At 43.1% G+C, this 27,596-nt stretch overlaps 1 protein-coding gene across 5 annotated transcripts in view; it reads right to left on the reverse strand.

Annotated features, from left to right (window-relative positions):
- The window catches only part of LOC137376453 (G patch domain-containing protein 2-like), a 331,069-nt gene that overhangs the window by 122,112 nt on the left and 181,361 nt on the right, over positions 1-27,596 (reverse strand). The window contains exon 7 of one of the 5 annotated variants that reach the window (XM_068045056.1): positions 11,752-12,214. The exons of 3 other annotated variants lie outside the window; for them this stretch is intronic. Coding sequence is in view for 1 of the 2 variants with exons in the window: in XM_068045055.1 (XP_067901156.1) it covers positions 12,179-12,214 (36 nt within the window). In the remaining variant the exon portion in view is untranslated. Of the gene's footprint in view, positions 1-11,751; positions 12,215-27,596 lie in introns of those variants that run through there. One more of the 5 variants, XM_068045055.1, reaches the window with a different exon arrangement.

Genomic DNA, 27,596 nt, shown 5'->3' on the forward strand with positions numbered 1-27,596 from the left:
TTATCATTAAACCCGAACAATGGTGCAGCATTCCTACTGCAGATGGAAAGATGGCTATTTTCATACTAATGGAGACAGAGCTTACCCATATTGCTTAGTAAGGATGAAACGGTTCTATACCTTTATCGTGGTTATGAACTGGTTTCATTCTTGTTAACAATGTCTAATAAATTTTCCTTTTGATATCATAAAACTGACTACTCAATTTGCAGAGGAAGCAGCAAAGATACAGATAAGCAAAACAAAATGAAGAAGCAAAAAAGTACGCACATGACTCTAATCAGGCATCAACCACTACCACTGCAGTTTCCCAAAATCCTAGTGACAACCATGAAGCAGTGCTCTGCACGGTACATGTATGTCAGTATCTGTTAGGTTCTTCAGCACTGTATTCCATCTCTGCCAGGCATATTTGCTGTAGTTAATGTGAGGAATATCAATACAGGGGAGGGGCCCATATTTTCACTTTTGGCACAGTGTCAACATCAACCATTTCCAGGTCAGATCCACAATAAAGTTACTTCTACTTTGAGACACAATTGAGGAAGATTTCTTTGTGTACAGTGTATAGTGAGGTCAGAAATACATCTTTTCTAAAAATATTTATGGTTTTATTACAGACAGATGGAGGAATTTTCACTGAATATACCTTAATCTCCCAACTTTAGTGAAGTATTTTCTTCTGCATCAGTGAAACATTTTCACTTACAATACCTGCCATTCTTGTGGTCCAGAATTCTAAGTGGGAATGCCAATTTAGTGCAGAATGATTGGCATTTTTGTTTAATGGAATTGTGTCTACTGGGAGCTTGTTTAAGATTTTAAAAAATACATTCTTAGGATATGGTGTCACTGTTAAGGCCAGCATTTACTGCCCATCTCTAGCTGCCCTGAGGAGGTAGCAGCTTGAATCACTGCAGTAGTGGTTTACCACAATTGAGTGGCTTGACAGGCCACTTTCAAGGGCAGTTAAGAGATGACCACATGGTATGGGACTGCAGTCACATATAGACCAGATTGGGTAAGGAAGGCAGGTTTCATTCACTAAAGGATGCTAGTGAGTCAAGTTGGATTTTTATAACAATCCAACAGCTTCATGGTCACTTTTACTGAGGCTATTTTTTTAAATTTCCAAAATTGTTTTAAACTTAGTTCAAATGCTCAAACTGCCATGGTAGGTTTTGAACTCACATTCTCTGGATTATTATTTTAGGTCTTTAGATTACTAGTCCAGCTACACAACTATTACACTACACTGCTCCATACTCAGCTGGCATTGAAAGAAAACTTTCATTCCAAGACTCTGAACCTAGAACCCAGAGGAGAAATAACTGCAGAAGTAGCATTACTTTTAACCAGCCCTCTTGTGCAAAAGACTACTAAATGTATTCCCTTTTGATTTGCCTTCTGGGGAATGCATTGCCTTCACTTGGCAATTTTACAAATTACTGGACTAAGTCTAGGAATACATCATGAGAGTGTGATCCCTGCCCCACAACTGCCTGGTGCAAATGCATTCACCGCACAAGCTCCTGCTACAGTGGTTTCAAATAATCCATTTAAAATGTATTTAAAAAAATATATTTATCACTTCCTGTTTAAACTCCTGGCTGCCTAAATGAGAAGTTTTTGAATGCAGCCAGGAGCACTAAACACTTTCCCATTGGGAGAAAAGAAAATGAATAGGGAGTTCACTCTTCAAGAAGATGAATTCAGATAAAGAAGGCTCTTCAGCTCTTTTTCCTTCTGGAATAACAAACCCATTTGCCATTACAGCATTTAGTGATTTCTTAATTGAGAACATTGCCTTGATCCCAATGTCATCTTAACTTGCCTCTTGGTATATGCGGAAATAATTTTTTTATTCGTTCGGGGGATGTGGGCGTCGCTGGCTAGGCCAGCATTTATTGATCATCCCTAATTGCCCTCGAGAAGGTGGTGGTGTACTGCCTTCTTGAACAGCTGCAGTCCTTGGGGTGTAGGTACACCCACAGTGCTGTTAGGAAAGAAGTTCCAGGATTTTGACCCAGCGACAGTGAAGCAACGGCGATATATTTCTAAGTCAGGATGGTGGGAGGCTTGGAGGGAAACCTGCAGGTGGTGGTGTGCCCACGCATCTGCTGCCCTTGTCCTTTTTGGTGGCACAGGTCACGGGTTTGGAAGGTGCTGTTGACGGAGCCTTCATGAGTTGCTGCAGTGTTCTTGTAGGTGGTATATACTGCTGCCACTGTGCATCGGTGGTGGAAGAAGTGAATGTTGACGGTGGTGGATGGGGTGCCAATCAAGCGTGCTGCTTTGTCCTGGATGGTGTCGAGCTTCTTGTGTGTTGTTGGAACTACACCCATTCAGGCAAGTGTAGAGTATTCCATCACCCTCCTGACTTGTGCCTTGTAGATGGTGGACAGGCATTGGGGAGACAGGAGGTGAGTTACTCGCCACCGAATTCCCAGCTTCTGACCTGCTCTTGTAGCCATGGCATTTATGTGGCTGGTCCAGTTCAGTTTCTGGTCAATGGTGATCCCCAGGATGTTGATAGTGGGGGATTCTGCAATGGTAATGCCATTGAATATCAAGGGGAAATGGTTAGATTCTCTCTTGTTTGAGATAATATTTTACGTTGACTATCTCTATCCTGTTATTTTATGTACGTCCATAAGGTGCGTTCTGTCTTTTCAAGGCTAAAGATTCCGAGCTTATTATTAAATGGTTCCTCATACCTCTTCCCTCTGATATTGAAAATTGGCTTAATTGTTCGTGTCTAGAGGTGTACGCAGTACTTCAGACTGACCAGGGTATTTATTGTAGAGCTTCAGCTATGGCTTCTGGGGATTTGAAATCAACTTATTTGACAACATAAACCTAGTATGACTTCTCATTATCAGTTAAAAAAATGACAGACTGGGAGCTGGCTGCTTGACAACTTAGCTAGGAATGGGGCTAGGTGGAGGGCTATTTTGCATTAGTAAGGCAGTTTCCAAGGGAGAACGAATTATCTTCTGCCGTATATATTGGGCTGAATTTTACCAGTCCCTCAACGTTGGGGGCCGTGGAAGCGGGGGTCTGCAAAATACTTGCGGGAACGGCTCACCATAACCCTCAACGTCGAGAAGGCTCCGCCGCATTTTACCAGTGGCGGCGAGGCCTCGGTGCGGCCCCCCCACCGCTGCTCGGCAGTGGGGCCTTCATTTAAATTGTATAATTATGTAAAACAAATGCAAATCCACTTACCTGGTCCCGGTGGCCTTCCCACGCCAATATTACAGCCGCTATTGCAACTCGCCGCCTTCGCAACTCCGTTTGGAATTCTGAGGCGAGACACTGGTGGGGAGGATGGGGGGGACTGAAATTATCAGAGCAGGATGCGGGGAAAACATTTTTTATTGGCTGTGGGAATGGTGGGAAGGGGTTGAAGGGCAAAAGTGATGAGGTTGGGGGAAAGTTCAGGATGGGAATAAAATTAATGCTTGCCATATTGGCATATAAACAACCATTGGGGGGTTGGAAAAGGGCCTCCAGCTTGTGATTTTAAAAAAAATTAACGCACTTTATCTTTAAACATTCAAATTTATGTTAAGGGCTTGAAGCCCTTGGAAAATGGCGCCGGCGCCTGCGCAGTGGCATCAGACACCATTGCCAAGGAAGGAGTGGCCACCCAGATGACGTAGAGGGGTCAGCCACTCCGCCCCCTCCATTTAAATGAGCCCCCGCGTGAAATATCGTGGCGGCACTTCCCTGTCGGCAGGCTGCTGGCTTCAAAGCGCGCCGCTGTGAAGTGCGGCGTGCTAATAAAATTCAGCCCGTTATCTCCCAGTGAGAAATTCTGATGTAAGAAACTGCCCCATATAGAAACCACTTCAGGGCCATAAAAAAGCTCCTCACAACTAGGAATCTGTGGTTTGAGGCACCAGTTGACAATGGACTCGAGCTTAGGTCGCAGGGTTGTGAGGCAAGTGTCTTAACTGGTGTGCTACTGCATCGCTGTCTTAAACAATTATCTGTAGAAGCTGCACTGTCAGACATCAAATCCTACTTTGTGTCTTATGCCAGAGGTTACTGTGCTTACCAAACCAGAATGTCCTGCAGAACACTGATGTCATTTAACATTATCCAGATACTGATGAGGTTAGAGAAGAAATTCTGCTAAAATGGCACTCGTTTTTAATGAGTTTGCTGTTTGTCATTTGCTCCCTAATTGACCTAATACTGTTCATAAAAATAATTGATAAGAGGATACAACGTGAGCCCTTGGTATATACAATGAGCCGACCTAACCTCACAACAAAGGAGCTACAAACGACTGAATGAATCAGGGTTGTGAATTGCAAAAATACAGTCCCTGTGACATACATGATATGCTATTCATGTAATGAAAATGCTGAGAAGTGTCAGTACCTTTTGCATTGTCTATTTTTATGAATAGAATTAAGTGTGGATACATTCGTCTGTGTGTCAAAGCAATACCCAATGGAATCTAGAAGCAGGGTTGGATACACATCACTGCTAAAACACGAGCTGGAGATCGCACTGTTTCTGTGACCACTTTTCATTTATATTATGTGTATATAAAAGCCTAGATTTTGCTTTCAGCGTTCATTATCATTACTCCACTGATATGGACAACAACTTCTGGAGTTCCAAACTGTGCAAAATAACATGGAAATCCAGAAGTTGCTGTCAGTGAATCTACACTCCTCCATAGAATGTGCTATAGAGATTTCCACAGACTGCTATTTCCTTTTGTAATGAATTGACGAGAACTTGTGTCCTCATGCTGTTAGTGCCTCTAAAAACCTTGGAAAAGTTACACCTCATTGAACTGGGTTTTTAATGGTGTACTAACTTCAAAATTACTGATAAACATTCTTACTCACTCTGAAAAAGTAATTTCATATTTGTGGAAAGTCAAGTTTCTCACAATAATTAAAAACATGAAAAAAATTTTTTTTTTTAGAAATCTTTTTATCTTTATTTTAGCTTCCATTTTAATGCAGTCATACATTTATTTCACTATCTGAAAATATACATTTATAGTGAAGGACTCTAAGTGCTTTTAACTCCCTGGTTTGCTGTGCTCTTAGATAAGTCTACAGTTTCCCTCTATGCCTCTCTTGGTATTCTTCGAAAGGCCCATTGAGGCATTTGTTGCTGCCTTTTCAAGAGCAGCAACCCCAACTGCCTTATCCTGCACTCTCTTGCCAACCTTCCCACCCAGCATGTTGGCTAGGACTGATCTTGCCAATCGCCTCCCTTCTCAACACCCTTCCCAGATCCTGTGGACTCTGCCAGTGGTCCAGCTATCAGTGCCCTTCTCCACATCTCCCTCCAGAATATCCGTTCATTGGTGAATAAAGCCCTTGCAATCCATGAAATTACTGTAGATGACTGCATCGATATTATGGCCTTGATGGAAACCTGGCTGAGGAGTGATAACACCTTCCACCTAACTGAAGCCTCCCCGCCTGGCTATACCTTTCACCACTTGCCTTGTCAAGACCAGCAATGGTGGTGTGGCTCTCATAACCAAATCTCAGCTTAGTTTGTCCCCTTAGTCCTCTGGCACTTTCTCCTCCTCTGAGCATCTCACCTTGCTCCACCCTTCTCACCTCTCATATAAAATCCTGGTTCTTTACTGCCCTCCCAAATACCATGCCAATTTTCTCAATGAGCTATCTTCACTTTCCTCCCTCAGCCTCTGCATTGAGCGACTTCTCATCTGAGGTGATTTCAACCTCCATCTCAATTCATTATGTTCTCCCTCCTCTGAACTCAGTGCCCTCCTATCCGCCCTTAATCTCACCTTCCATGTAAACTCCCCAAACCATATTCCCGGCCACCAACTTGACCTTGCCATCTCACATGGAGTAGCAACTCCGGCTGTATCACTCATCAATAAGGCCATTTCTGATAATTTCCTTGTATCGCTCTTTACCTACATCTTGCTTCTGCCTCCAAACACTACTCCTTTCTATATCAGCCCTTGGAAAAAACTCTTCCCCAATTCACTTACAACTGTACTTTCAAATTCCCAATCATCTAATATTTGACCCTCTGTTCGCCAAGACATTTTTGCAGCTACTGATCTGCTCAACCACACCCACACCTCCACCTTTGATGCCCGAGTCCCCATTAAAACAATTACCCTCTCTCACCTTGGACATTCCTCCACCCCCCCCCCCCCCCCCCACCCCCGGTATGGCCCTCATCTCCCCTCCCTTAAATCCAAGGGACACAGACCTGAATGGATATGGAGGACAACTGTTTTAGCTATTCATTGCCAGATCTGGCTGGACCACAGAAAGCACTATCAGGTCCTGCTTTCATTTGTGAAAACTGCTTACTATTATAGGATCATCCTGGAATGCAAAGATAACCCCGATTTCTTTTCTCTACTGAAACCCCTCTCCCGTCTCCCCCATCCTCATCTGCAACAAATGTGAGGAGCTCATTGATTTCTTTGTCACCAAGACTGAGATAATCTGATCAGCTGCCTCTGCCATTTCCCTCCCTTCCCCAGCCCACCAGGCCGAACTTCCTCTAAGGCTCCCCCCTACCCTAGCCCCGATCTTGTAATCTTTCTCCGATTCTCTCCTATCTCCTCGTATCCCCTCTCTGAGCTCACCTTGTCCCTATTCCCACTAAACTACTCAGAACCTAACTTCCCTTCCTGGCTCCATGTTAGCTGACATTGTTAATGGTTCTCTCTCCTAAGTTTCTGTCCCTCTCTTCTTCAAATCTGCCGTCATCACCCCTCTCCTTAAAAAAACCCACCTTTGACCCCTCTGCCCTGCAAACTACCACCCCATTTCCAACCTCCCTTTCCTCTCCAAAGTCCTCGAACATGTTGTCACCACCCAAATCATGCCCATCTTTCCCAGAACTCCATGTTTGAATCCTTACAATCGAGTTTCCACCCATCAAAGTCACAGATGGCATCTCATCTGACCGTGAAAAAGGCAAAAAGTTGCAGGGCTACGGGGAAAAGGTGGGGGAGTGGGACGAGGTGAATTGCTCTTGCAAATAGCCAGCATGGACATGACGGGCCAAATGGCCTCCTTCTGTGCTATAACCCTTTTGCATTCTATATTCATCCTACTTGACCTATCTGCAGCCTATGACACAGTCGATCTCACTATCCTTCTCCGTTGTCCAGCTGGATGGGACTATACTTGCCTGGCTCCATTCTTATCTATCTAATCATAGCCAGAGAATTGCCATCAATGTTTCTCTTCTCATTCCCGCACAGTTACCTCTGGTGCCCCCAAGAATCTATCCTTGGCCTCCTCCTATTTCTCAACTAAATGCTGCCCCTTGGCAAATCATCCAAAAACATGCCAGTTTCCACATGTATGCTGACGACACCCAGCTTTACCTCACCACCACCTCTTTTGACTCCTCCACTGTCTCTAAATTGTCAGACTGCTTGACCGACATCCAGATCTGGCTGGACCACTTAAAACACTATCGGGTCCTGCTGTTGCCTGTTAAGACTGCTCACTATTCCAGGACCATCTTGGAATGCAAAATAAACTCTAGCTTCTTTTCTCTACTGAAAACTGTCTTCTTAAACCCCTTTCCTTTGTCCCCTCCACCCTCACCTCAACAATAAGTGCGAGAAGCTCATCTCAATAAAATCGAGACCAACTGATCAGTTGCCTCTGCTGCACCGCTCCCTTCCACCAGCCCACCTGGCTAAACTTGCTGTAATGCTTCCTCCTGCCCTAGGCCTGAATTCGCATCTTTCTCTAGTTTGTCTCCTATTTCCCCTCATGACCTCTGAGCTCATCTTGTCCATGCATACCACCTCCTTTTCCTTCGATCCTATTCCCACTCAACAGCTGATCACCCAATTTCCCCTCTTGGTCCCCATGTTAGTCAATATTGTGAACGGTTCAGGTCTGTGACTTTTTATCAGAACAGTTCTGTTCCTCTCTCCATAGATGCTGCCAGATCTGCTGAGTATTCCCAGCACTTTCTGATTTTATTTCAGATTTCCAGCATGTGCAGTATTTTGCTTTTATTATTGCAAATGGCTGTCTCTCTTCAGCTGTCGTCTCTCTCTTTAAATCTGCCATCATCAACCCTCTCCTCAAAAAAAGAACTCTTGATCCCACTGTCCTTGCAGACTACCATCCCATCTCCAACCTCCCTTTCCTCTCCAAAGTCCCTGAACGTGTTGTTGGCTCTCAAATCCTTTCTCATCTTTCCTAGAACTCCATGTTTGAATCCCTCCAATCAGGTTTCCGCTGCTGCCACAGTACCAAAAAAGCTCTTACAAAGTTACAAATGACATCCTATGTGACTGCGGCAAAGGTAAATTTTTCCTTCTCATCCATTTTGACCTGACTGAAGCCTTTGTCATAGTTGACCATACCATCCTCCTCCAAATGCCTCTCCACTGTCGTCCAGCTGGGTGGGACTACTCTCAACTAGTTCCATTCTTATCTATCTAACAGTAGCCAGAGAATCACTTGCAACGGATTCCCTTCTTCCCCCTGCACCTTTGCCTCTGGTGTCCCCCAAGGATCTATCCATGGCCCCCTCCTATTTCTCATCTACATGCTGTCCCTTGGTGAAATCATCTGAAAGCACCGCATTCGTTTTCACATGTATGCTGACAACACTCAGCTCTACCTCACCACTGCTTCTCTTGCCCCCTCCACTGCTGCTAAATTATCAGACTGCTTATCTGACATCCAGAAAGATGAGCAGAAATTTCCTCCAATTAAATATTGGGAAGACTGAAGCCATTGTTTTTGGTGACCGCTCTGAGCTCCGTTCCCTAGCTATCGACTCCATTTCTTTCTCTGGAAAAGAGTCTCGAGATTAAGCTAGTCTGTTTGCAACCTTGGTGTCACATTTTATCCTGAGATGGGCTTCTGACCTCATATTTGTGCCATCACTGAGACATCCTATTTCCACCTCCATAATATCGCCTGACATCACCCCTGGCTTAGCTCATCTGCTGCTGAAACCCTCATTCATGCCTTCGTTACCTCTAGACTTGACTATTCCAACGCACTCTTGGCTGGCCTCCCACATTCAACTGTCTGTAAACTAGAGCTCCTCCAAAACTGTGCTGTCTGCGTCTTAACTCGCACCAAATCCCGTTCTCCTATAATCCTTGTGCTTGCTGACCTACACTGGCCCCTGGTCAAGCAACGTCTTGATTTTAACACTTCAATCCTTGTTTTCAAATCCCTCCATGGCCTCATACATTCCTATCTCTGTAATCTCCTCCAGCCCCACAACCCTCCAAGGTATCTGCGCTCGTCTAATTCTGGCCTCTTGTGCATCCCTGTTTTTAATCACTCCACCATTTGTGGCTATGCCTTCAGTTGCCCAGGTCCCAAGCTCTGGAATACCCTCCTCTCCACCTCACTTTCCTCCGTTAATACACTCCTTAAAGCCTACCTCTTTGACCAAGCTTTTGGTCATTTGACCTAATTTCTTTTTTTGTGGTTCAGTGTCATTGTTTTATAATGCTCCTGTAAAGCACCCTGGAACGTTTTATTACGTTAAAGGCACCAAATAAATATACGTTTTTGTAGTACTGGATGAACAGAAATTTCCTCCAATTAAATATTAGGAAGACTGAAGATACTGGGCATGATTTTGTGCTGCCTTTTGGAGGCTGGCACAGAGGTGGGGGGAGGGCAAACAAAATGGCATGAAGCGCCGTTCCATACGTCGCACGGGCCCCCTGTCATTTTGTTCGGGCCTCTTCCTGCCTCCACTTATTTTGTTGAAGGCGGAGGGGCCTGCTGCCGCGGGGAGACTTTGCCAGGTGAAGCCAGGCGGCCACCTAGCAGGATCAAGAGGGTTCCCTCCTTTGGGGCAATCCAGGACCCCCAGAAGGCCCCACTGGCGGTGATGGCCACCACCCCCCCCATCCCCCCCCGACCCACTTACCTCTCCCGAGGCCTCCTACATTCCTTGGGATTGTAGTGGTCACCACTCCTGGTGGTGCTCCCAGTTCTGCAGAGCTGCTGCCTTCTGATTGGTGAGAACTCTTGAGGCAGGAGCTCGTCTCTTAAAGGGACGGTGTCCCTGAAGGCAGGCAGTTAATTGGCTGCCTGCTGTTAGATTGCATCAGGGGTCCGATGGAGTGCTGAGGCGGGGCATCTCCCCCGCCTTCCAGCCCACTGCGGGGACACCAGTCGCTGGAATAAAATCTGACCCATTGTCTTTGGACCCTGCCACAAACTCCACTCCTGCACACTGACTTCATCTCTCTGCCTGACAACTGAGGCTGAACCAGGCTGGTTGCAAACTCGGTATCATATTTCATGTCTGCACCATCACTAAGATTATTTATTTCCATCTCCATAGCATTGTCTCACTCTGCCCCACCTCAGCAATTCTGCTGCTGAACCCCTCATTGATGCCTTTGTTACCTCCAGACTTTACTATTCTAATGACTCTTGGCCAGCCTCCCACATTCTACCCTCCTTACACTTGAGGTAATCCAAAATTCTGCTGCCCATGTCCTAGCTCGCATCAAATCCTATGCAGGACGAAATGATACAAGTACAAACTGCCATGCAAATTTCTCTTAGCAATGCACCTTTTGTTTCTGCCATTTTCCACATCTTTTTTCATTTTATGGTATTTAATTAACCTGTTTTGTCTGGCCATTTACTACTTTTTTCATGTTCTCACTTCCTTAAAATTGTTCTTAGATTTGTTTTCCTTTTACATTGTTGGCTATTTTTTGTCACACCCTCTCTTAACTAGCTCATTCCTAATGCAATACACTGACACTGGCAGAAGAGGCAGGGAGTGATTTTAAGGGACCTGCTCATACACATCCACCAACAAAATTGTAACTGCTCACAAGAGAGGTACCTAAGGTTCACCAAGATTGGCTTGCCCTTCCACTTCTTCCACTATGCTCTGGGGATGTTTTTGCCTCTGTTTGGCAGTTCAGAGATCAAGAATTTACCAAGTGGGCAAACATGGATGTGGATCACTTCACTGTACTATGCACTGAAATATGAACACATGGTGCAAATGCTCCTCATTCCACTAGTTTTCTGTAGTATTTTTTCGCATGTATTATGTTTCCCAAATGCTAAACAAAATGAATGAAATTCTTGTAAAACTGTATTTGTCTTAAAGAGGTGCAACAGTAAGCATTTTTTGACATCAATAGACAGCCGAAGAGTTTTGCTTAAAGTCAATTTATAAAAAGTTCTGTTGTATTTGTAACCATTTTATTTGAAATCTGGAGGTCAAATATACAAGTAACATTTTAGTAGTAGCATTCTGTAATCTAACTTCTTAGCCAATGTTTCTGTTTGGTGAAGCGCGTCATGAGGTGTAGAGGTGAACAGATATGCTGTAATTGCTGTGGCCCTGTGATCATTAAAGTTTGCAATCTTTTACTGAGAATGGAGCTAAAACTCTCGAGTGAAAGGAGAAGCTTTTGTCTGGAAAGAAACTGTACAAATTCTGTGACTAACATCAGTCAGCTTTACAAATCAAAATGATTTACTTTGCTAGCAGCAGCAGCATTCATTAGTCGTACTATTACTATTGGATTCAAAATAAAATGCAAATACAGAAATTTTTCAACTTGTGTGAAAAGCTTCAGCATTTTTAAAATAAGTGTAAATCTGGCTTTTCATTTTGCCATACAATTTAAAAATATCCATGTCAATTTTTAAAATAAAATTAGTATTGTGCAATAACATTTGATATTGAAAAAGAGAAGTAAAGGTGAAAAAGGTGAAGAAATCAATTGGGTTTAAGCCTTTTTTTTCCAGCTAGCAGGAGACATGCTATTCATCACAAATCATTTACTTCAAAATTAGCTTCAGTAAAATTATAGATGGAAAATGTACTGAAATAGAACAATCCACTGGACCAACATTACAACACCATCCCAGAATAAATTTTGAAAAATTCACTAGTGCCATTATCATTTTAAAAATGTACAAGGATGCAGTGTCATTTAATATGACAGAAACCCCAGGTCAAATGATTTTTAGGACTATTAATACAGAGCTTAAATTTAATGCTAGCTGACTAGCAAATTGTGAGCGGAATTTTGTTTCGCTAGTCAGCATTCCACTCTCTAGCCGTTGTTAGTGAGATAACCCTATATATCGATATGCCAGGATTCAGTCTTTATTTTACAAAGTAGTCATCAGTCTCACTTAGATTCAAATTGGTTTTGCTAGTTGAGAAGAAAACATCCCATGGCAGTTTGGTCCTAAAACAAAAATGTGCTATTAACAAAAAAGAACAAATCCAAGAATTGCATTATACAATAGTTACAAATACACAATTTATTTGTAATCTGTGTCAAAATAAATCAAATCTTTTTGAATTTTGTGGGCAAATATTTCAGAATTACAAGGAATACCACAGAAATGCGAGAAGTGTGATTTTTTTTTTACAAGCCACACAACAGGAGTGGAGTCAACAGAACATTTGTTTGTAGCACATAAACTTATCATGTAATATTTATAATGTTTCTACATTTTTAAACAAACTCTAAATAGAAGCTTGGTTTCAAATAATACGTTTTATGGGTTTAAGTCATGTCAGGATTTTTCAATTTCTGTTTACCTTTTCAAATGACTCATCTAACCGACTTGAAGGTATTTCGTTTCTGCCTTAACGCATTACCAAAATGTTCAATTTGACTAATATTTAAACATTGCAATGGATTATTTTTCCAACTCAGAACAGTAAAGTATTGCTTTCAATAAAAATAATACTTTACTACTTTTATGACTCAATCAAATTAAATGATATAACTGAAAGGGGACAAAGTCATATAGTATTTTCAAAATTATGTACTTCAAAATTTAAAGAGTTCACAAATATAGTGCATGAGGTATGAAATGGAAATTATTATAAATTATTATTCATTATTAGAATTGTTACTGGTGAATTTCAGTATTTTATGGTCTAGAAGATATGGTTAAATAGTAACTACGTTCTTTAAAACCACATTGCACAATTTGTTTTATACTGACACAAATTTAACAAAGTATATTTCAGCTTAGAATGTTGTCCATATCAGGCAGGTTCAAAACAAGTCAGCATTCTCTGGTTGACATGGAAGATAACCTCTCATCTCGTGCTACATCAATGCGATATGACATTCCTGACCCAAAAGTAAGCCCTTGTTATTAGCCTAAAAAATTGCACTAAATTAGATATCACTCAAGAAACAATAATACTGAAGATATCTGCATTCGCTGTTTTTTTCTTAACCAGAAAATTAATTATTCGGGATTTTATTTTTACATCTTCATTTTGCTCTGGATGTTAAGAGAATTTCTGTTCATATGCCATTTTTATGAATTTATTTTATTTTATTTATTTATTTAGAGATACAGCACTGAAACAGGCCCTTCGGCCCACCGAGTCTGTGTGGACCATCAGCCACCCATTTATACTAATCCTACACTAATTCCATATTCCTACCACATCCCCACCTGTTCCATATTTCTATTCTTCCACTAAAACAGCTCTGGCTTGACAGCTATTCTTGTCCAGCTAAAATTGGTCTATAAACACCATTAAAGTCTATAAAACACCATTATCTTTTTAGAGAAAAAAATGTACCGCATAGCCAAATACAGAGTAAAATAACAAATGTCCTTTGCAGTATATACAGGCACTATGATACAATCTAACAGTTCAGAAAACTATGTAAGTATACAAAGGACAACAACTTTAGCTTTACTAAAAGTATAACTTATAATTGTTAGAAATTTGTGTTCCAAATTTAGTTAAAAGACAGAGAATCCTGAAGTGGAATATGGTTTTGGATCTGCATAACATCTTTAATGCAACTTTAATATTGAGTAGTGAACTCAATATTTTAGTTCATTACTTGATAAAAGAAGCCATTTAATTCACAGCTTCTGCTTTTCTTTCCAGAAGACACCAAATGCTGTTCATTTTATAATTCAGCAAATGACATCACAAAATGCCTGCCCCTTTAAAGCTACAAATCATTAAGTGTGAAGAAGCTGAATTAACTTCAGCAAATGTAGTCAAACAACAATTGCAATAGTACAGCTGTGAATATTAATGTGTATGTTAATTTAGTTTGCTCACATTTTTTGATTTAGTATTTCCTTTAACTTGGATCGTAAGCACTTACATTTGATTATTCAAAAGTCAAGTGGCAGAAAATATATTGGGCTGGACTTTGTGCAGGAAGTGGAGCTCTCGGCACCGGGCTGAAAAGGCAGGGGGAGTCTCGCCTCTGCAATTTTGCAGCCACCCCGGAGCAATCTCCATTTTTTTCCAATTAGGGCGGCACAGTGGCGCAGTGGTTAGCACCGCAGCCTCACAGCTCCAGCGACCCGGGTTCGATTCTGGGTACTGCCTGTGTGGAATTTGCAAGTTCTCCCTGTGTCTGCGTGGGTTTCCGCCGGGTGCTCCGGTTTCCTCCCACCTCCAAAAGACTTGCAGGTTGATAGGTAAATTGGCCATTGTAAATTGCCCCTAGTGTAGGTAGGTGGTAGGAGAATAGTGGGGATGTGGTAGAGAATATGGGGTTAGTATAAATGGGTGGTTTTTGGTCGGCACAGACTCGGTGGGCCGAATGGCCTGTTTCAGTGCTGTATCTCTAAATAAATAAAATAAATAAATAAATAAATATTCACAAGCCAATCAGAGCCGGCAGCTCAGCAGTATCGGCAGCGCCACCAGTAGCAGTGGCCACTGCTGATACTACAGAGGCCTCAGACCCAGGCCTAGTGCTGGAACTCCGGACAAGACGTAGGTGAGGCTGGGTCGCCGGGGCCAGTCTGGAAGGCCCCGGCGAGAGGGTGGGGTGGGGGAGTGGTTGTGAAGTGCAGGCGGAGGGGGTTCCTGGGGGGTAAAGTTGATCCTGGTGGGGGTCCTCCTTGGGCCACAAATTGCCCACCACCCCCAAGCCTACAGGGAGGGCGTCTCGTATTGCAAGGCATCCTCCCTGCACGGCAGAGGCCATCCACGCCTCCCCCCCACTGCCGCTGGTATGATCTCAGCGATGGTGGGACCACGCCCTTAATTGGCCATTGGTAGGCCACGTAAAGGGCCTCAACTGGCCTCTGGGCGGGAAGGCTGCTGTTGGCCTATTCCATCCCTGGAAAGATTGCTTGGCGACGGGCCCTCTGCCCTGTCGCCCCCACCCCCATCCCACCGCCACGATACTAAGTGTCCCCCGTCCCCCACATCGGGGGAGGGCATAAAATCCCATTGTTTAAGTTCAGAATTGTTTGTAAACTTTTTTTTTAAATACTACATATAGCATTACAAGAAACACCACTGATCAAAGCATACATTTATTTCTTTGAAAAATGAATGTCTTTTTATTTAGTAAGGAATGCTCGCTTTAATAGTCGTGCTGTCAGCTTATTTACTTATGCAAGGTATTTCGCTTTCCTGCCAAAATATTTTGAAGGTCTTGTAACTTACTCTATGTGTTATATGTGATATCGATTGCAACACTTTTTATTAAAGGAATCAAAATGCAAGATAGATTAGATTTATAGAAATACATAGGATTTACAATACAGAAACAGGCCCAAGTAGTCTGTATCGGACTTTACCCTCCACATGTTCAAATAGTCCTCACATTTACTGATCCTGTCCCATACTCTTCCACCTATCCAATAAAATATTTTATTGAACATAGTTTCTACCTCAACTACTAACCATGGAAGTTAATTCCATAGCTTCGCAACTCTTTCTATAGAGGTTACTCTTGTTCACTGTTCTAAATCTCTTACATTTAATCCTGTATCTATGACCCCTTGTACTATACACCTCAGCTACTGTAAACAGTCCTTCTATCTACCCAACCCGTTGTTCCATTATTTTAAACACTTCTATCTCCCCATAATCCGTGTTGTTCTAATTTTTAAAATTCTTTCTCCATATTTGCATTTTGCATACCAAGCAATGTCGCAGTGAATCTGAATTGCACATTCTAAAGCCTCAATATCGTCCCTATAGTCAGGACATCGATATTACAAGGAGTATCGAGATATATGCTGAAATGTTCAAGTGTGTGGCTCAGTATCAATTATTCTAATTCTGTAAACTAGAGTATGCTGTATGACTTCAGAAGAGCTAGCATTTGAGAGCAGAACAAAGCTTATGAAGCAACCAGTCTTCACTGAGCCAAGGGGGTAGAAATACATCTTGCGCAGTGGTGCAAAATGGGTTATATCGGATCAGCCGTCCGTTCTATGCAGTGCCTGATATTTACTTCCATTGACTGCAATGGAACTGAATATCAGGCACAGCAAACAACGTGCACCCAGTCCAATATTGCTCGAATTGTGCCAATGCCCAAGATGAATTGCTACTCCAAGGTCTCAAGAAGGTAATGGTTCCAGCATGATATTTCACGATAAGTTGCAAAACAGGTTTCTAAAACCTCATAGCTTTCCTTCTTCAACTATCTATATCTTTTACATCTTGCATAACCGTATATGCAAATTAGACAGTGGAACAATACTAAGTATTCTTTTGCATAATGTCTATGAAAAAACTACATTTTGAATTTTATTTAATTTTCAAAACCACAAGTGTAATGGTTCAAAAGCTATTGTGACAGAAACCCCACATGCCGCATGGAAATATTAATTTTGTCGTTTGGAACTTTGCCTGAGACTTTTACTGGACATTATTACAAATAACTTTTAAAAAGCAGAACAGAGCAGCTAAAGATGGCCACGCACGAATCTACACATGAAAAGCTAAAGGCCGACTGGAGACAGAGGTAATTTCCCAGTCTAGCTGGAAAAATGGGGTGCTCTCTGATTAAATTACCTAGAATGGTTTTGTCAATGTTGGATTGTCAAAAGCCATCGATACCCATTGACTTTGAAATAGCCAACCAACTACCCCCACCAAGTATGTCATAGAGTCACAGAGTCATAGAATTATGGCTGCGTTTGCTGACAACGCTACCACAAGGTGGCACTGCAGTGGCACATGCGCAAATGCAGCATGTGCCACAAAAACGTCACAGTCTGCGACTTCAGGCAGCTGCCAGGACTAAACATGGCGCTGCTCAAATAATCACACGAAGGCAACCTAACCTAAACACATGGTAGCACACAATGGCGGGAGGGAGAGAGTGAACGAGCGGGCCGGGGACGGGGGGGAGACGAGTGGGCCGGGGACGGGGGAGGGAGGAGCGGAGCGGGCCAGGGACGGAGGGGAGCAGAGCGGGCCGGGGGGGGAGCAGAGCGGCCGAAAGAGCTGAGTGGCCGGAGAGAGCAGCGAGGGGGACAATGGAGCGGCCAGAGAGAGCAGCGAGGGGGGCAGCGGAGCAGCCAGAGAGAGCAGCGAGGGGGGCAGCGGAGCGACCAAAAGAGTGGAGGGGGAGCAGCGGAGCTTGACACATGCATGAATTTCCATTGGCGTTGCACTGCTGTACGCATAAAGCGCATGCGCAGAGGCCAACCAGGCGGGTTGCCCAAAGATGGATACGTCACGCGATGATGTCATCGGCGCATGCGCTAACCAGTCCTGGCAAGTCGGAACGCAGCGTGCGCGTAGAGAGCAGAAGCCCGTCTGCGCACCTAGGCGCATTATGATGACGTCAGTGGCCGGCAGCGTTGTCAGGAATCATTTTGTAGAATTATACAGCACAGAAACAGGCCCTTGGGCCCATCGTGTCCGTGCCGGCCATCAAGCACCTATCTATTCTAATCCCATTTTCCAGCGCCTGGCCTTGTATGCTATGGTGTTTCAAGTGCTCATCTAAATACCCTGTAAATGTTGTGAGAGCTTCTGCCTCTACCACCCCTTCAGGCAGTGTGTTCCAGGTTCCAACCACCCTCTGGATGAAAAAATGTTTCCTCCAATCCCCTCTAAACCTCCTGCCCCTTATATAAATCTATGCCCCCTGGTTATTGACACCTCCGCTAAGGGAAAAAATTCCTTCCTATCTATCCTATCTATGCCCCTCACAATTTTGTCTACCTCAATCAGGTCCACCCTCAGCCGTCTCTGCTCTAAGGAAAATAACCCTAGCCTATCCAGTCTCTCTTCATAGCGAAAATGCTCCAGCCCAGGCAACATCCTGGTGAATCTGCTCTGCACCCTCTCCAGTGCAGTTACATCTTTCCCATACTGTGGCAACCAGAACTGTACACAGTACTTCAGCTATGGCCTAACTAGCGTTTTATACAGCTCCATCATAACCTCCCTGCTCTTATATTCTATGCCTTGGCCTTCCTAACCACCTTAACTACCTGTGCTGCTGCCTTCAGTGATCTATGGACAAGTACACCAAGGTCCCTCTGTATTTTCTAGGGTTCTACCATCCGTTGTATGTTCCCTTGCCTTGTTAGTCTTCCCAAAATGCATCACCTCACACTTCCATTTGCCACTGTTCTGCCCATCTTACCAGCCCATCTATATCGTCTTGTAATCTAAGGCTTTCCTCCTCACTACTTACGACACCACCAATTTTCGTGTCATCTGTGAACTTACTGATCATACCTCCTATATTCACGTCTAAATCATTGACGTACACTACAAACAGCAAGCGTCCCAGCACCAAACCCTGCGGTACACCACTGGTCACAGGCTTCCAATCGCAAAAGCAACCCTCGACCATCACCCTCTGCCTCCTGCCACTAAGCCAATTTTGGATCCAATTTGCTAAATTGCCCTGGCTCCCACGGGATCTTAGCTTCTCGACCAATCTCCCATGCGGGACCTTATCAAAAGCCTTACTGACGTCCATGTAGACTATTTCAACTGCTTTACCCTCACCTATACACCTCGTCACCTCCTCAAAAAATTCAATCAAATTTGTTAGACATGATCTCCCACTGACAAAGCCATGCTGACTATCCTTGATTAATCCCTGCCTCTTCAAGTGGAGATTAATCCTGTCCCTCAGAATTTTTTTACAATAGTTCCCCAACCACTGATTTTAGACTCACTGGCCTGTAATTACCTGGTTTATCCCTGTTTCCCTTCTTGAATAATGGTACCGCATTCGCTGTACTCCAGTCCTCTGGCACCTCTCCTGTGGCCAGAGAGGATTTGAAAATTTGTGTCAGAGCCCCTGCAATCCCCTCCCTTACCTCACATAGCAGCCTGGGACACATCTCATCTGGGCCTGGGGATTTATCCATTTTTAAGCCCGCTAAAACCTCCTCCCTTTCAATGCTAATTTGTTAAAGTATATCACAATCCCCCTCCCTGATCTCTACACCTACATCGCCCTTCTCCATAGTGAACACAGATGAAAAGAAATCATTTAAAACCTCATCTATGTCCTCTGGCTCCACACACAGATTGCCACTTTGGTCCCTAATGGGCTCTATTCTTTCCCTGGTTATCCTCTTGCCCTTAATATACTTAAAAAACACCTTGGGATTTTCCTTTACCTTGCCCACCAGTATTTTTTCATGCCCCCTCTTCGCTCTCCTAATTACTTTTTTAAATATCCCCCTACACTTTATATACTCCTCTAGAGCCTCCGCTGTTTTCAGCCCTCTGAATCTGCCATAAGCCTCCTTCTTGTGCCTTATCCAATCCTCTATAGTCCTTGATATCCAGGGTTCCCTGGACTTGTTGCTCCTACTCTTCCCCTTTACGGGAACATGTTGGCCCTGAACTCTCACTATTTCCTTTTTGAATGACTCCCACCGGTCTGATGTAGACTTTCCTACAAGTAGCTGCTCCCAGTCCACTTTGGCCAGATCCGGTTTTATCATATTGAAATCGGTCTTCCCCAATTTAGTACCTTTACTTCCAGTCCATCTTTGTCCTTTTCCATAGCTTTCTTAAATCCTGCAGAGTTATGGTCACTATCCCCGAAATGCTCCTTCACTAACAATTCTACCACTTGTCCGGCTTCATTCCCTAAGATTAGGTCCAGTACCGCCCCTTCTCTTGTAGGACTTTCTATGTACTGGCTCAAAAAGCTCTCCTGGATTCACTTTAAGAATTCCGCCCCCTTTAAGCCTTTTGCACTAAGACTATCCCAGTTAATATTGGGGAAGTTAAAATCCCCTACTATTATTACCCTATTATTTCTCTGAGATTTGCTTACATATCTGCTCCTCTATCTCTCCCTGACTGTTTAGAGGCCTGTAGTACACTCCCAGCGAAGTAATTGCCCCCTTTTTGTTTTTAAGTTCCACCCAAATGGCCTCATTTGAGGAATCTTCTAAGATATCATCCCTCCTTACTGCAGATATCCTTACTACATGATGAATAGTGCAATGCCACCTCCTCTTTTACACCACCACCGCCACCCCCCCCGTCATGCCTGAAGATTCCATACGCTGGAATATTGAGCTGCCAGTCTTGCCCTTCCCTCAACATGTCTCTGTAATAGCAAAAATATCATATTCCCATCTGTCTTACTTGTAAGACTCCTTGCGTTAAAATGGATGCAATCCAGCCTTGCATTATTCACTTGTTCCTTAACAGGTCTATATTTGCTCTGCCTTCCAGACTGATTTAGTTTCTCTTCTATATTTGGCTGTGCATCACCCCCTACTGTACCTCCAGTCTGTATCCCATCCCCCTGCAAAATTAGTTTAAACCTCCCGCAACAGCACTAGCAAACCTCCCAGCAAGGATGTTGGTCCTGTTCCGGTTCAGGCGCAACCCGTCCAACTTGTACACCTTCGCCAGAAACAGACCCAGTGATCCAGGAAACTAAAACCTTCCCTCCTGCACCATCTCTTCAGCCACACATTCATCTGCTCTACCCTCCTATTCCTATACTGACTAGCACGTGGCACTGGGAGTAATCCAGAGATTACAAATTCTGAGGCCCTGCTTTTTAATCTGCTACCTAGCTCCCTAAGTTCTTGTTGCAGGACCTCATCCCTCTTTCTACCCATGTCGTTGGCAACAATGTGAGCCACGACCTCTGACTGTTCACCCTCTCCCTTCAGAATATCCTGCAGCCGCTCCATGATATCCTTGACCCCAGCACTAGGGAGGCAACATACCATCCTGGAGTCACGTTTGCGGCCACAGAAATGCCTATCTGTACCACTTCTAATAGAATCCCCTATCATTATAGCTGTACCACTCTTTTTCCTTCCCTCCTGTGCAGTTGAGCCACCTGTGGTGCCACAGACTTGGCTCTTGCTGCATTCCCCTGAGAAGCTATCTCCCCCAACAGTATCCAAAGCAGAAAATCTCTTAAAGAGGGAGATGGACCCAGGGGACTCCTGCACTACCTGCCTAGTTCTCCACTCTGCCTGGCGGTCACCCAATCCCTATCTGCCTGAGCAGTCTTTACCTGCGGTGTGACCACCTCCCTGTACATGTTATCCACGATGATCTCAGCCTCGCGGATGCTCCACAGTGTCCCCAGCCGCAGCTCCAGATCCGAAACGCGGATTTCGAGTAGCTGCAGCTGGAGACACTTCCTGCACACGTGTTCGCCCTGGATACTGGAAGTGTCCCTGACTTCCACATTGTACAGGAGGAGCACGCTACGCTGCCGAGCTGCCCTGCCATGACTTACCCTTAAGTTATTCCCTTAAATTACTCAAAATTAGAGATTATTTACACTCTGGACCTTGATTCCCTAAAAAAAACACTACTTATATAAAAAAACTGTAGGCCTTACCTTTCTCTTTACTTTAGTTACTAACTCAGCTATTCACTGATACTCCCTTACAGCAGTTACTCACCAACCTATCACCTTACAGCTTTCCTGTGATGTCACTGTTCACTTTGTTTTCAAACTCCGGCACGGCTGCACTCCTCTCTGCTGCTCTCCCGGGGGCTATGTGCTCTGGGCTGCGATCCTCGGGTTCTATTTATCCACTCCTCACTCTGTGTTTTTTTTGCAGGTACGTTCCTCTCTGTTCCTCTCCCAGATGCTAAGTGCTCTAGGCTGCGATCCTCAGGCTCTATTTATCGGCTCCCTGCTCCGTGTTCGTCCCGCAGGTCTGCTCCTCTCCCAGACGGTAAGTCTAAACACCCTTGAATTTCAAAGACCATTCCAGAAGGTGCTATTTCAAACAAAGAGGTGGTCACATGACATGCCTGCCCGTGTAACTGAGAGTTTGTGAATTGTGCCTCAGACAAAAGAAAGTAGCTGAACTCCAGAGAAGGAACATCTCTCTCTCTCTCCAGCAAAGTCCCAGGGAAGCCTCGGTGGCAGATACTAATCCTCAAATCTACAGATCCTCACAGTCAACAAAAAAAAGGACACGGATAAAGCACCTTTTCTGCCTTCTGGAACCAGAGAGGCAAGCCCAAATTGTGCACGTGGCCCAGCAAGGACTTCAAGACTTTAACTTCAACTAAAGACACTGAGACTCAGTATTTGAATTCCATTTATTACGAACTTTTACTTCAACCTCCCAACTCTGTTTTTCCTCTGTAATCTATTTGTGTGTGTGCCTGTTGTGTGAACGTGAGCATGGATGCGTCATGTATTTTAGTAATTTTAACTGGTTTAGAGTGATAAGGTTAATAAACTTACATCTTTCTTGCTTAACTCAAGAAAACCTGTTTGATTGGTTCATTTGCAATTTTAATTAAAGGCTACAGGCCAAGTGCAAAAATATGGGATTAGAATAGTTGGGTGCTGGATGGCTGGCACAGACACAATGGGCCGAAGGGCCTGTTTCTGTGCTGTATAACTCTATGACTCTAGAGGAATAGGAACGTGCTTACTGAGGTGGTAAGCTAAATCACTGTGTTAAAAGAATAAACCCTGTTGCAGTCAAACCAGGGAAGGGGCAAAAGGGGAGCATGAGGCCCCTTCCTCACCTGGTCATAACACTTTTTTTTTTACAACTTGATTAGTGGAGAACATGAACAATAAGTTTAAGCACATGGTTAAAAAATAAATACATAATTAAATAATTAAAAGAATATCTATAAAAACAAAAAAAAAATGGGACTCATGGTTTGAAATTACTGAACTCAATATTGAGTCCAGAAGGCTGCAGAGTGCCTAATGGGAAGACCATGAGCCCCATTATTTTTTGTTTATTTATTACTTTTATTGTATATTTTTTCATGTTTTTGCTTTCGTACAGAGCTGTTCATTATTCTGCCATTAGCACTCCCCCTGGACTCATGCTTTGTCTTTAACTACAACTATTTAGCACTCCATTTGCATTCTGCTCCATGACACCTCTCCCCACTCCATCCTATCACTGTCCTTCCTTCTTGTCCTTCCTCCCCCCTCCCCCCCCCCTTTCACTTGCTCAAAGACTGTTACATTTCTAACTTTTGCCAGTTCTGATAAAGGGTCGCAGACCTGAAGCATTAACTCTGTTTCTCTCTACACAGATGCTGCTAGACCTGCTGAATATTTCCGGCACTTTCTGTTCTCATTTCAGATCCTTGACATAAGCATAAACATTTTGTAACTGCAAAGTAGTACAAATCAAATACCAAATAATGGTTCTCAATGCATCAGAAAACTGACTTTAGTTTGCAAGTATTCTTACAGTATGTAAAATGTTATTGTGATATTAGCTGATAAAGACTGGAAGCATGCAGAGACGTCAGATGAAATAAGGAAATCGTGTCACATCACACACTAGGTCTGCAGACAATAGATGTTGGGAAATGACAGAAGTAGGCTAGATAGAAGAAAAAAATAAAGGCAGTAAATGAGAAAATAAGAAAAAACTGTAAGAACTAATAAGGGTTATTTCATTTGATTCCTAAACCTCGCAGTTTAACTTGGTTAACAATCTGAAATGTATGTCACTACCCTAAGGAGGAATGAGCATTAGTTGTCTCAGTAAAAGCTAAAGGAAAACAGTTCATCTATGTGATTTCGAAAGTGATCTGAAAGCTCCAAATCATCACCATCATGTGATCAGGGAAGCTCATTTCACACCAGAAATCACATTCAGATTTAGCTTACCTCTTCTTTCCATTAAATTATTCATAGATATATCAATGGGTTAAAATACCAAAAGAAAATTACCATGCCTACCATAAGAACTTTATTGCAAAGACACAGGTAGTATGTCAAAACAAGTATAGGAAAGGCTTTTCTTTAAAGAAAACTGATCTTTTTCTATCTTTAATTTGTATGAACTATCACATCAGTACAGTTTAGAAAGTAAGTACAGAAAGGAAATTAGGTAGCTGGCAATAAAGCTTATTCATTTTTTATTATAATTTTTTTCATAATTATTAGCTTCATTTGTTAGTTAATAAGACACTATGTCCTGCTAATGCAGAATTTTTATTATACCCATGAAGAGTTAAATGAAAGAAATTTGACTTTTTTACATAAATACATCTAAATGTAGTAATACAAAAAATTCCCTTCAAAATAAAAAGTGCATACAAAATGCTTTGCTGTTAAAACTGCCTACATAACCTTCAACAAATCTGGTTACCTTTAATATGAATTTCATTGCTCAATTACATTTTATAAAAAGGGAATGGTGACAAAATTTAAATTGCCAACACGATATCGTTGCCATAACGGAAACTTGGCTAAAAGAGGGGCAAGAATGGCAGCTCAACATCCCTGGATATAGAGTTTTCAGGCATGATAGAGAGGGAGATAAAAAAAGGAGGGGGTGTAGCATTATTAGTTAAGGAAGCAATAACAGCTTTGAGGAGGGATAATATGCTAAATGAAACATCAAACGAGGCCATATGGGTGGAGCTCAGAAATAAAAAGGGGGCAGCTACATTACTGGGAGTGTACTATAGACCCCCAAATATTGAGAGGGAGATTGAAGAACAAATATGTAGGTAGATTTCTGAGTGCAAAGACCGTAGGGCAATAATAGCTCGGGATTTCAACTACCCCAATATCAACTGGGATACAAACAGTGTGAACGGCACAGAGGGGACAAAATTCTTGAACTGTGTTCAATAGAACTTTTTTAGCTAGCACGTAACAAGCCCACGAGAGGGGGCGTAATTCTAGATATAGTCTTCGGTCATGAAGCTGGGCAAGTGGATGAAGTAACAGTGGGTGACCATTTTGGAGATAGTGACCATAATACAGTTAGTTTTAGCATAATCATGGAAAAGGACAAAGATAAAACAGAAGCAAAGGTTCTAAATTTGGGGAAAGCAAATTTTATGAACCTGAGAGGTGACCTGGCAAAAATGAACTGGATACAGCTACTTGAAGGAAAATCAGTGGCAAACCAGTGGTAGGCATTAAAGAGCGAGATACTACAGGCACAGTGTAGACATGTCCCCACAAAGATTAAGGGAGGTACTGCCAAATCTAGAGCCCCCTGGTTGTCTAAAAGCTTACAGGGTAAGTTAAAGCAAAAATAGAAAGCTTATGATGATCACAAATATCTTATACCTTTAGAAAGCCTAGAGGATTATAGAAAGTGCAGGGGTGAAGTAAAAAAACAAATTAGAAAAGCAAAGAGAGGACATGAAAAATTATTGGCAGCCAAAATCAAGGAAAACCCAAAAATATTTTATCAGTACATTAAGAGCAAGAGGATAACTTAGGAAAAGATAGGACCTATCAGAGATGTACAGGGGAACATATTCGTGGATGCAGAAGTTGTGGGCAGTGTTCTTAATGAGTTTTTTGACTCTATCTTCACAAATGAGAGGGCTGATGCAGACACTGTAGTTAAAGATGAGTGTGAAATATTAGATACGATAAGCATAATGAGAGAGGAAGTTCTTGAGGGTCTGACATCCCTGAAAGTGGATAAATCGCCAGGGCCGGATGGATTGCTTCCAAGGCTGTTAAAGGAAGCCAGGGCGGAAATAGCAGATGCACTGAGGATCATCTTCAAATCCTCACTAGATAGAGGCGGGGTCCCAGATGATTGGAGGTCTGTGAACATTGTACCATTGTTTAAAAAGGGTGTGAGGGATAAGCCAGACTGACTTCAGTGGCGGGTAAATTGCCAGAATCTATGCTGAGGGACAGGATAAACTGTCACTTAGAAAGGCATGGATTAATCAGGAATAGTCAACATGGATTTGTTAGGGGAAAGTCATGCCTTACTAACTTAATTGAGTTTTTTGAATAAGTGACAAGGAGGATTGCTGAGGTTAGTGCAGTAGATGTGATTTACATGGCACTTGACAAGGTCCCGCATGGTAGACTGGTCAGTAAAATGAAAGCCCATGGGATACAGAGGAAGGTGGCAGGTTCTGGATCCAGAATTGGCTCAGTGACAGGAAACAAAGGGTAGTAGTCGATGGATGTTTTTGTGATCGGAAAGAAGTTTCCAGTGGTGTTCCACAGGGCTCAGTGTTGGATCCCTTGTTGTTTGTGGTATATATTAATGATTTGGATTTAAATGTGGGTGGCATGATTGGGAAATTTACTAATGACACAAAAATTGGCTGTGTAGTTAATAGTGAGGAGGAAAGCCGTGGACTCTAGAATGATATCAATGTTTTGGTTGAGTGGGCAGAAAAGTGGCAAATGGAATTCAATCCAGAGAAGTGTGAGGTATAGAAGAAGTGAGAGACCTTGGAGTGCATGTCCACAGGTCCCTGAAGGTGGCAGGACAGGTGGATACAGTGGTGAAGAACGCATATGGATTGCTTTCCTTTATTGGCCGAGGTACAGAGTACGGATGCTGGAACTGTATAGAGCGTTGGTTAGGCCACAGCTGGAGTATTGCTGGTCACCACATTACAGAAAGGACATAATTGCTCTGGAGAGAGTACAGAGGAGATTTACAAGAATGTTGCCAGGGCTTGAAGGTTGCACCTATGAGGAAAGATTGGATAAGCTCGGGTTGTTTTCCCTGGATCTGAAGAATCTGAGGGGTGACTTGATTGAGGTGTACAAAATTATGAGGGGCTTAGATAGAGGGGACAGGAAGGACCTGTTTCACCTGGTGGGGAGGTCAGTTACCGGGGTTACAGATTTAAGGTGATTGGTAGAAGAATTACAGGGGACCTGAGGGGAAACTTTTTCACCCGAGGGTGGTGGGTGTCTGGAATTTGCCGCCAGGAATGGTGGTAGAGGCAGAGACTCTCAATTCTTTTAAAAGGTACCTGGACATGTACCTGAGGTACTGTAACCTGCAAGGCTATGGACCAGGTACTGGAAGGTGGGATTAGTTTGAGAGGATAGTTTATTCAGCTGGCGCAGACATGATGGGCTGAATGGCCTCCTTCTGTGCTGCACTTTTTCTATGGTTCTAAAACGGAAGGTCTGGGACAGGAGCGATGAAATGACAAAAGAGTTGGGGTGCAAGGCCAAAGTTGTTATGATCCCCGAGATCACAAACCACAAGAATCCAATCCACCGACTGACCCCAATTTGGAAGAACAAAAAAACAGACAAGATTTCACTTTTCTAAATTTTACTCAAACCAAAATCAACAAAAATTAAATATGAACTAACAGTTAAATCACGGTCGATATATAGATATACATTATAAAGATTACACGTTAATTATCAGATGAAACAAAGATAGATTTTACGAGTCTTTTGAACAGTCCTCTCGGCAGAGATAGCCCCAGTTACAGCCATATTGTCCTTCAGATCTTTGAACTGTTCAGTAGATCTCCAGATCTCGTCTTCCAAGCCGATTTCCATTAAATAGCAGTTCCCCTGCAATTCTGATACGGTCTGCACCATAACTGCGCACCCTTCCGGAACTTCTGTAGTTTTGCTCACAACATACTTGATGGCATGTCGCCTT

The sequence above is a fragment of the Heterodontus francisci genome, chromosome 13 (genome assembly GCF_036365525.1).
Source record: "Heterodontus francisci isolate sHetFra1 chromosome 13, sHetFra1.hap1, whole genome shotgun sequence".
NCBI lineage: Eukaryota > Metazoa > Chordata > Chondrichthyes > Heterodontiformes > Heterodontidae > Heterodontus > Heterodontus francisci.